The sequence below is a fragment of the Mugil cephalus genome, chromosome 1, assembly GCF_022458985.1.
Source record: "Mugil cephalus isolate CIBA_MC_2020 chromosome 1, CIBA_Mcephalus_1.1, whole genome shotgun sequence".
NCBI classification, from domain to species: Eukaryota; Metazoa; Chordata; class Actinopteri; order Mugiliformes; family Mugilidae; genus Mugil; species Mugil cephalus.
Window position 1 is genome coordinate 49,619,570 of NC_061770.1, and position 11,695 is coordinate 49,631,264.

An 11,695-nucleotide genomic window follows, 5' to 3' on the forward strand; every position below is an offset into this window, starting at 1 on the left:
AACACACTTTCTTGGACAATACACACAACTGCTGCATCAAGAAGGCATTGAAGCACCTTTACTTGCTCCATGTCCTATGGAAAAATCATCTCAACAGAGTAGAGATGGTGACCTTGTACCACGCGGTCATCATAAGCACTTTAAATAGTCCTTACGGACTCACAGTCTGGTAGCAGTTCACGCAGCAGCAGAGAAAAAGGCTCTACAGAGGGTAGTAAGGACAGCACAAAAGATCATGGGCTGTCATCTTCCATCCCTGAAAGAAGTTGCAGATGATTTTATTCTTTTTTTTTTATCCCATTGTTTAAATTATACATGTAATAATGTTTCTATTTATTTGTTTTACGCATATGTATGTTGCTATGCCACTGTGATGACCCCCCTGTAATTTCATTGTATTGCTTTACAATTACTAGACAATAAAGGCATATTTTATTCATATTTTATAAATATGGACTGACAGTGAAGCCTTAGCAAGTGGAGGAAAAGTCAGGATGGCATGACTATGTTTCAGTAGCATTACCTTGATCCTGAGCCAAACTCAGCCACATGTTATCCATGTTGGTTAATGATCATCTGTTAAATTTTAACACCCGATCACCCGGTAATATCTCTTCTGTAAACTAGTTTTTATTGTCTAGCTCTGTGGAAAAGCAATGAGGATATAGTAACAATGCAAATAATTCAGTCTTAACAGCTGTTAGTGTGCGACTAAAAGATTTCTATAACATGACCATTTAAAGTGCTTTGCATGCTGTCATTAATCTGCACTGGGGCTGTTACAGTTGGACAGGATTCATTTAACCCTAATGACCCTTTCCCAGTTAATCCCAGAAGAGACATGGACAAGACCTCTCACAGCCTGCCATGAAGTCCAAGACGAAAGACAAGCAAAGTTGGATCGCAGTGACATCGAGCAGACGTGGTATTCCAGGTGTCCCTCTCCCTAGCAACACATTCAAGTTCCTGGAGAATAGTCCTGATGCTCTCCCAGAGACAGGGCTCTCCTCCTAGCTGACAACCACCAAAGAGTCACCCAGGGTTCATCAATCAATCAATCTTTATCAGTAAAAAGCTAAATTAAAAAGCCCTTAAAACAACAACATTCTCAGCAGCCCTGAGGTCCTGTGGCAGGCTGTTCCACAGGCCTGGACTGTAATGATAAAATGAGGCTTCGCCATGGATTTTTGTTCTAACTTTGGGAACAGTTAAAAGGCCAGTAGTAAAGGACCTCAGGGTTCACGAGGGTTGAAAGGTTAAAAGCTGCTCTGACAGATAAGAAAGCCCAAGACCGATAAGACACTTAAAACTGGTGAAAGAACCTTAAAATCATCTTCAGCTGAAAACTTGCTCGTTCGAGGTCCCTTGGGAAGTTGTAGCCCTAACCTCTCTCAGGCTGAGCCAGGATTAGGTGAGGAAGAAAGTCATTTTGGTGGGTTTTTATCAGTAATTCCTTCTGTCACTAACCAAAGTTCATGACCACAGGGGACAGGTGGATATCTGACAGGCTAGATCAGGGGTCAGGCCAAGGACCCCAAACTGATGGAGAGATTAAGAAGGGACCCCCTACCTGCTATATGTGTTCTATATTAAACACCACCTAGTGCTTTTTGCTCTAGGTCAGGCATGTCAAACATACGGCCCGTGGGCCGGACCCGGCCCGTTGGGTCATTTAATCCGGCCCGGCATAAATTTCTGAGTGTGTCAAAAAAAGAAGCGAGTCTCTAGCTAATTTCTATTAAAAGTTGTTATTTTTTAAAATAAATACAAACCAAATGCTCCCTCCGGCCGCTAGAGGGCAGTAAATGTGTAAAAGCGCTCACGTCAAGCATGCGGCACTGACACGAGTTAGTCACAGGAAATAAACATTCGCAACGTGATGTGTCCAAGTAAAAATAAACCGGCAATCTTGCTTCACCATTCACCACTACTAAACAAGTTATCGGTCAACACACCCTTCCCAAAATGGTACTGTCAAAAAAAAGAAGAGTGGACACGGAGTGCAGAGTTTTCCAGGAGAAATGGACCGAGAAATATTTATTCACAGAACTGAATGCAAAACCAGTGTGCTTGGTATGTAATCAGCAAGTTGCAGTGTTCAAAGAGTTTAATACTCGGCGCCACTCATCATAAAGACAAGTATGTCATATTAAAGACAATTAATATTGTGCAGTATATTCTCAACTTCAGTAGGCCCAGCCTAGTAGTTTGATCTGATGTAGTCTAATCCTATTGCCCATGCACTGCTATAACTTTTTTATTTATTTATCTATTTTATTTTATTTTGTATTTCTTTTTTAATTTATTTCAAAGCAGTATGACAATTAAGGCGAAAATATTTTTTTTATAGCTCACACATTTTGCAATATGAGGTCAGATTCATAAATGGCTGTGAAATTCAAGTCACTCAACGAAACAGCCCTGTAATTGTTGCATGCAACAAAGTTAATAATTGCTGCCGCCCTGTCCATTTTGAGAGATACAGAAACCAAAGGATCAGCAGTGTCCCCTGCAGTGGGTAGTCCTACATTACATATGTTTGTACTTGAGTTCAGCAAGCAGGCAGATCATTTCCTAAAGTTTGCAACGAGCTCAAGTTTATAGGCATGTAAAGACACTTAAGTTACACTGTCACATTTCTGGGTGTATTTCCATTACATTTTGTGAAATAAGCATGTTGTGAAAAGTAAAATGCATGAAGTAAATGTATTCATTTTCTCAACATTCTCAAGATTATGACAACTCTATTATAATAAGACATATTAACATTGAAGCTGAAACCAACCTGCTTTATTTACAGCTACAGCTAGACTGTTGTGAGTCACTCAGACCATGGACCATGTCAAACTAATCATTGATTTGCAGGTCTTGTTTATCTCTTGTGTATTGCTTTGCATCACATAATGACAAATAAATACCTTGAACTGAGCATTTGTCATCCTTTGAAATGCGTTTGTTGTGTAGTTCAGTCAGAACAGATCCAACTCAGTGATAATAAATAGTAATACATAATGTATATAAGAAATCTGGGTTATCAGGTTATTGTGATGCAAAAACAAAAGGACTTCCATACAAGAACTTTTATAACCGAGTGTTACAACCCAGCTCGTGCAGGAGGGCAGTAACACAAAATTGTGACTGGTAATGAGGTGGAGCGACAACTGGTCAGGCTCAGGTCAAGGTAAAATGTTTAATTAAATAAGGAGAGTGCTCTTCCACAATGAAATCATAACAAAAACAGGCCACACATGGCTAACAATAACCAACACACGCACTCTAAGTACAGTCTACAAATGTGCAACCAACAGTGAGGCGACTGATCAACGCTTCACAGCCGCCGCGAACTGTGGGCACACACAGTAGACCAACGCAGGCTAGTGTTGATTGCTGACTCCTGGTTGGCCGGTCTGGTTTAATCCCACCACACCAATCACCGATGCTGGAAACAGAACCCATGGAGGAAGCAGGTCCATTTCCTCACCAGGGGATTCCACAGTCTGATTTGCATAGCCAGCAGAACAACAAAAACACAACATAAAAGGCTACAACATCCGACAGCGGCGGCCGTAACAGCAGCAATATTACAGCAGACTAAATATATGACCTGTCTACCTGCTGGTGCACTTTCTTCTGGCTGATCTACCGCTTTAATTGGTCTTGTATTAGCAGGATTTCATTTCATTCTTAATGTACTTAAATACTAAATTGCTGTTTGGATGCATTTCAGAAAGACATTCAACTATATTCCATTAAGGTATCTGAATGCCTGTAGTTCCTTGTTAGCTCTTTTTTGATTACAGAGTAAGTCATGGAAAATGTGCCTTGTTAATGGTGCAGTTCAATGTGAACTTTGACCTGTATGTGCAGTATCACCATGATCACTCTGAATTGTGTATCTCTTCATGTTCCATGTTTCACATCAGAGATGCAGTACTTGTATGAGCAGCAGAGAGTGCTGTTTTCATGCTGCGTGTTCTTATGTTATAAATGTTTTAAATAAAAAGTTGTTCTTACAGCAGAGTTGTTATCTTAATGTAAACACAGTAACGTCAGATCAGTAGTGAGAGCGTGCAATAAATATGGGTTGGGAAACTGCCTTCAAGGAAAAGCCTGTTGGCAGCCTCAGGTTTGTTTTGGCTGAAATGAAACTGAAAGTGTTCAGCAGTCGAGCATATCTGCTATTTCTTATTACTTGTTCATATATAATATAATTTGGCTCATATTGTCAATTTTATTTGTTAATTTTATTTAACCAAATGATGTATAAAAAGATATTTTGTGTGGTGTCGCTTACAGATAAGTAAGTTGTATGACATAACCACACAGACCACAGACCAGAGCTTGGTGCTACAATGCAATAATACAAGTACATGCAAACCACTGGGTGTGTGAAGAATACAGCCAACATTCCATGAGGAGTGTATGTATTACCATTTATCTTTAGGCTGCCCTTTATTTCTGCTGTTAGGGTTAGGGTTGGAAATAGGGTTAGGGTTGGGGTTAAGAGTTGAAACTAATCAAGCTTGCAGAGCAATCCGTTATTCCTACTTCTCAGTGTGTATAAAGTTAATATTGACTTCTATTCCAAAGTCCACTCATGATGAGAGACAGTGAAGGGAGAAAGTATTTCTGATTGGCTTACAGTGATCATCAGACTTTGAACACTTAAGGTAGAGTTTCTTTAAAATGAATAAAAGAAATACACTAAAACAATTTAATATTTTTATATTAGGTTCACTTTATTATCTATCAGAGTGATATGAAGTACACAGAGTGCTGTAATGATGATAAAACTACTTATATCGTATGCTTGCATAATCTTCTGTTTTGCTGTAAAGGTTCAATTTTCCTCCTGGAACAGTTAGAGGTTTTCTCTTGTCGATGCCATTGATTAAAGTAGATGCAGACTCAGACTGCAACATACGATATTTGTGATACTATTTTCTTTGACTACATCCACACCTACACATACCACCACAACACTTCACACCCGATGTTTCCTGTATCACTTCCTGGTGTGTGTGTGTGTGTGTGTGTGTGTGTAGTTATACAGCTATCCTTTTGAGGACCAGTTGGAGTTTGTGGGTAAGGATTAGACAATTAGTTGAAATGCTTCAAGTTAGGGTAAAGGGCGAGGAAATGCAGTGTGCCGCTGTCCTCACTAAGATGACCGTACTAACATGTGTGTGAGTGTCCATGTGTGACCATCCGTGTGTGTAATCCGGTGCAGGATTTGCACAACATACTGAGTACCACTAGAGGGTGACCAATCACCACCCTACACATCCAGATAATTGAGTGAAAATTAAACCCTCACTGACATGAAAGAATTTAAGAGGACTTAAAGAATGAAAATGTTTTATGTGAGGTTTTTAAAGCTTTGTGGTCTGGATTTGAGCAGAAAAAAACTCAAACTGGGATTTAACTTGTTCAAATGTCTGTACAAGGATAATAAGCTTTGAGTTAGGAGTTTCCTTTAATACTATGCAAGCCAGGGACAAAATGAAGGGAAAAAATATGAATAATTGTGAGGGCAAATTCTGTTGCTGTAATAGAAAATCATTTATTTGTACCTCTATAACCACTCTGGGGACTATAACTAATGTCTCTTTCTGTCCTGTAGAAGCATGTTACCACTGTGAATGTGAAGCTTCAAGTTCTTTCCTCAATGTCTTACACAGCACCACAAAACATATTCTTGCATGTCTCATACAGAAACGTCCAACATGAGCTTCGTTTGCCACTGCGGTTGGTCTGGTACAAGTTACCAGGGTATGAGAATTCACCAGGGGAAGAAGGGATGCATGCTGAAGGGGCTGAGCATCCCTCAGAGTGAATACTATGGTTCACTTCCTAAACTTGTTTTGGCTCCTCCACTGAAAATAAAAGATCCTTGGATTGACTTCTTCAACACTGGTGAGTGCTGTCCATGTTGTGTACTGTTGTGTCTGTCCATGGCCATTCTGTAACGTACAGTGTCACTTGTGGAGCCTTTGCACTGCAGAAACTCCAATATCTGTCCTAATTCAGCTTATTTACACAGTATCATCAACCATATGATGGTTAACCAACAACTTCTTACTCCTTTTTACAGAAATAAAACAAAGAAATATACTGTGAATATCATGTTAATTTTTGAAAACAATGTTAATTCTGGCCTGAGTAGTAGCCTCGTAGCCTAGTTGTTCAAATTTCTGCACATTGGTCAGCAAACAAGTCACCTCCTTCGATAATAGGAGATGATTGTAACCTCACAAAATTACAACATGAAGCCTTTTATGAGTTCCTGCACAATAACTGCACATTAATTCTCAAACAGAAGATTCGTCATATAACTTACCAACTTCAACTTACCAAGGCCTGACAATTCACCAGAGAATGATGGGACCCACGCCAAAGGGAATGAGGATCCCTGAGACTGAACAGCACATCAGGACAGACACGTGGGAGGAACCTTATCAAGAGGACAGCAGGCTGTATATCAGTGCTCCAGTCAAGGAGGAGGTATGTTCCTAAAATGATAAGGTCAAAACATTTATACTGTATAACCAACTATAGGCAAAGCTTCTCATTCTATTCACCTTTACAGTCATCAGTTAAAGGATCATGTATATGGAAATAAATAATCTTGCACCTCTCTCCAACAGAATATACTCATATCTCCAAACCTGATGTATCAAAGAGATCCCAAGCAAGACATCTCAATGGAGCTCTTCACCTTGTGTATGCATCAACCTTTTATTCATAACATTCAGCAACACAGATAAAGAACAATCTTTTTATTAAAGGTGAACCATCCTCTTTCCTTACAGTGGTTGAACGCCAACAGCTTTTCATGGGCGCCAACTTGAACAATGACCATCAAGGTTTCACCACTGGTGCACAGTTGCCTCTGATTTCTGGCTTGTTTGAGAGAAGGACCCGTTTGAGCTCAAATCACTTTATTCATATACACCCTTCAAACCTCCTTCTCCCTTTGCTTTAACAGCCTTTTCTGATGCCAGTGTTGCAGGAGATCAACCCTCAAAACAACCCTGGAGCTGATGAAAGCACTGTCAAAAAAGAAACATCATGTATGCATCGTAGTTCTGTTAAATTCATAACTGGAACAGAACAAGAATAACATACAGAATTACCTCAAGTCAAGTCTATTTCTGTCTTTGAGACTCCACAGCGCACTCATCAAACCGTCACCAACTCAGAAAAAGCCCCTGACTGATCCTCACTGATCTGCAGCAGGTACCTCAGGTTTCTTTGTTTCGAAATGATAGGAAATCATCACTTCTTAAATGTATCCACCCAGATGTACCTTTATACTCTTTTCTTTCCTGTTTTCTTTTAACCTTTTTTTTTTTTTTGCTGAATTTATCTACTGTTAGTAAATTAGGTAGGGTTGTATGGTTTAGTTGGAAAAATTCCGTCCAACTCTTCTGAACATGACTGGGCATACTTAAAGGAAGAGACTACCAGCAATGCCGTTGCTAATGTCATTCAGTGAACTCTCCAATGTCAAACCATGTAGAACTGATCTAAACAACTGATTGACATATGATGCTAACACAAAGTTCCCTAGAGGTTTACTGCAAGGAAACATTAGTAACAACTTTGGTTCCTATCACCAAATCATCAAAATGCTGATAGATGGAGTGATGATTGCATTTTCTTTCCTTCATTTAGTGAAACCCTTCAAATCTCCCTTTGTTTTGACAGCCTTTCATGATGCCGGCGTTCCAGGAGATCAACACGCAAAACAACCCTGCAGTTGCAGATACCACTGTCAAGGAGATAGAGAAATCATGTATGTATTGTAGTTCTGCTAAATTCATAACTGGAACAGAACAAGAATAACATATAGAATTACCTCAAGTCAGCGTTATTTGTCAGTGATCCTCTTATTTGTCTTCAGTGTTTGAGACACCGCAGCGCTCTCATCAAACCGTCACCACCTCAGAAAAAGTTTGCAGAGCCCTTGACTTCTCCACTGATCTGAAGAAAGAAAATGATAAAGAAAATGATAACAAGAGGGAGACCCAAAAACTGCAAAAGGTACAAATTTTTTTGTGTTTGCTTTTTATCTAAAGCTCGTAGCCTTGCTTAAAGATGCTAACATCAGTGCCATTGATCGCTATGTTGGTTGATCCACCAGTTTGTCCATACTGATGTGTAAAAATATTTTCTACCTTCAAATGAAACTTGGGAAACTTGTGATTGCAACATGAAAAAGCATGAAATGAGAAGTTCATTTGGGGCCCTAATAATCACCTCCATTACCATTGTAAAATCTAGTGGAGAGAGTGTACACCCTGCCACTCCACCTGCTGCTATTCTGTAGTGTACTCTGCTGTGATAAAGCAGAGCTGCATCTCTGAAAAATGATATAAAACCTTAACTCGAAGTTAAACCAATGCTGAACTCTATTTCTACACTGGAAAAATAAGCCTATTTTTATTGGATTTAAGAGCATATTCTAATCATAGTAATTGCTCTCAGCTGAGGACTCACACAACACCTCATTTGACTGTAGACACTTAGGTTTTGTTTAACTCCATCAGGAATTTCACTTGTACCTTTTGCTTTCTTTCAAGGCAAGACATTACAGGATGAGAGCAGATTAACAGCAGAATATTTGTGTGAGAGAGCAAAGGATAGCTGAATTCAGATCATCTGTTACAGTCTGCAAGGTAAGCCTTGGCAGCTGTTCCACTGATTTCCGCCATGACTTTTCTGTAACATCTCAGCACTTTTCATCACTCTTTTCAGGGCAGTTTGGATGCTGAGTGGCTGGAGGTTAACAATGTTTTCTCAGAGGTGATGAGAGCAGTGGAGGATGCTTGACAGAAAGCTCTTCAGCCTCTAGAGGAGAGGTGTGTGCACGATGATTTGGAGTTTCTGGAGTTACACTCGTTGATCTGATGATAAGCTTAATGTCTTCACTGTTGTGGATTGTTGATGCAGTTACAGCATAGTAGACTGTACTAAAACAAGCTGTCTAATGCATTCATTTTAGGAGACAGAAAGTGAAAAGAGCAGAACGAGACCTTCTTCAGAAACTCCAAAGAGATATTGATACACTTAGAAAGAACAGTCAAGGAGCTGGACAAAAATCCAGACTGGCAGGTCAGTACACAGGATCTAATTCTGCCCTTTTTATCAAAACACACTGGCACCATTACAGTAAGCTTTTAATTCAACTCAGACTTGCATCCAACACACTATTACTTTGTCACATGGACAGGGTTCTCATCTAACAAACCTGGATGATTTTACTTTCTGGGAAAATGCAATGGTTGACACCTAATCCTCCTTCGGGACCCTGAGAACAGCGACTTCAACAATGATGAAACATATTCAAGAGACACTGGAAAAACTCTCTCTTGTTGGTGAGTATCTGCCATAGTTTGTATTTAATTCAGTCAGCGTCATTGAGTTCATTGACTCTTACATCCATTTCTTTTTCCACAGAACTAAAGAGTATCCCAACATTTGAAGGTGCGTATTTGAAGGTACCGTTAATTTCTTTTCATTTCCAATTCCAATGCATATTGACTTACACTGACACTGATCTGACATATTTCGATATGATTTCCAAGCAGCCAATTGCCAGTAAATGAAATCTTGTTGACAGCATGTTCCATTGCTATCTCCTACAGTTTAATTATACCGGTTACAGAGCTGTGAGAGATAGGTCAAGGGAAAACATACTCATGCTTGTTCTTGCTAATGTTATCTTACAGGAAATCAATTTTTACATTGGTACCAGTCAAAGAAGAGTTCATTTTTAACAGTGTAAACTTATTCAGAGCAGGTCAAAATTTTGACCATTTCCCCACTGGAGTAAATGAGGTAAATACCCATTTTTGGGAGTAGTGGAGGCACTACAATCCAATTATCAAAACAACCAGTTACAATGGTCCATGACAGTTCTGATGTTTCTTTCCATATTTAAATTGATTACATTGATTTCATCTAATTGTATTCTGTGTGTAACTGCAGTGGATGTAAAGCTGGACCCAGCTACTGCACATCAGAGCCTTGTTCTTTCTGATGATGGGAAGAAAGTAAGAGATGGCACAAAGAAGCCCAAAGTCCCTGATACTCCGGAGAGGCAGCGTCCTGGGATGCAACAGCTTAACTTCTGGAAAGTCGTACTGGAAGGTGGAAGTCAGCAACAAAACCGGCTGGGATCTGGGTGTAGCAAGGGGCAACGCAAACCGCAAGGGTAACCTCACACATAACTCAGATAATGGTTACTGGGTTACTGTACACTTTGAAGACAAGAAGTATGCAACCTTGACAGCACCACCAGTCCAACTGTCCCTGAAAGATAAACCTCAAAAAGTGGGGGTGTTTGTAGATTACGAGGAAGGCCTCGTGTCCTTCTACAATGTGACAACCCAGTCTCACATTTACTCCTTTACTGAGTGTTTGTTTGATGGTGAGATCTTCCCATAATTCAGTCCTCACCTTAAACAAGATGAGAAAAATGCTGACCCTCTGATTATATATATATAAAAGAAGAAGTGAATGTTGCTGAGGTTCCTGGTGTAAGTCTGGGTGGTTATTTCCTGTGGTATCTTGTGGGTGATCATTTCAACAAACTTTGTTTTTTTAAACTACAGATTAATGTAGATTTTATGACATTGTGCTGAAGAAGAACTTGCCAAAATGTATATTTTCACAAGACTTTATTTTATGTTTGTCATAGAAATACTAAACGGGGGAGTTCATCCCTGTTCAGGAAATTAGCTATAGAGACTAAAACATTTGTTCCACGCGGTTTATTTCTGCAGGAAAAGTGGACTTTTTACTATTTTGGCCTATGGGGATTAATTCACTTCTTCAGCCTTTATTGGTTTTGTCTCTGTAGCATTGCACTTCTAGTAACAATATTTGTACTAGATAACTTGCGTAATCAGTATTTTTGTTGTTTTAGTTGTTGTTACTCAGAACAATGTACCTTCCATAAATATTGTGGATCCGTTTCCGATCTTGATTCTCTGGAAATCTATGAAACGTGTACAGTCTCAGGGAGGGGTAGTTCTCATTAAGATAAGGTTCCTGTATTTTGCATTAAGTATTTTTTGCTGATGAAGATGAAGTTTGCCACTACTTTTGGAGCAGCCACCATTGCATAAAAAGTGAAGGTAAAAGTAGGTGAAAGGTAATAACACACAGATATTGAAGGAAGACACAACAGCAGCAGCAGTGGTGAGTTGTTTATCATCGATAACAAATGCAGTGTAAAACGTGATTATCTAACAAGAAGGCAGCTGCGCAAGTTTTAAAAAGTTGAGGATAATTTGCAAAAAAAAAAAAAAAAAAAAAATTTATATTCACATGTGGGTTTTACTTGGACAATGCTAAAATAATTTCCATTTCCAACATTGTACTCTTGCTTCACTTGCATTAGATGACTAAAATAAATGTCTTAAGTGTACTTGTGTCATTGTTTGTAAATGTTGTGTAAAGTGTGAAGTGTTCATGATACTAATTCAGTGTACATGTGGATTACAGCCACTGACTGTATATAATATGGATATAACGTCTTCACACTTCCTTGCATTGGCCAAATTGACACTATTTTCCAGGGGATATGGACAGTGTCATCTTATGACTTTGGAGCCACAGTCTATGCAGTATGGTCTGAGAGTGGAGCCATGATATTGATGACAGATTCACCCACAGACTCACTCCA

The 11,695-nt window shown here is 39.3% G+C and overlaps 1 protein-coding gene and 1 long non-coding RNA gene across 2 annotated transcripts in view; both read left to right on the forward strand.

The window, feature by feature from the left end:
• LOC125020092 overlaps window positions 1-11,300 on the forward strand; it is a 38,177-nt gene extending 26,877 nt beyond the window's left edge. Inside the window, exon 16 of the mRNA XM_047605386.1 lies at window positions 10,106-11,300. Within this exon, the coding sequence (XP_047461342.1) occupies window positions 10,106-10,452 (347 nt within the window). The 3' untranslated portion in view covers window positions 10,453-11,300. The remainder of the gene's footprint in view (window positions 1-10,105) is intronic.
• Window positions 6,648-8,046, forward strand: LOC125020200. The gene is made up of 4 exons (XR_007114178.1): window positions 6,648-6,723; window positions 6,813-7,239; window positions 7,711-7,798; window positions 7,907-8,046. It is a non-coding gene; the product is annotated as an uncharacterized LOC125020200 (long non-coding RNA).
• Window positions 11,301-11,695: the final 395 nt, after the last annotated feature.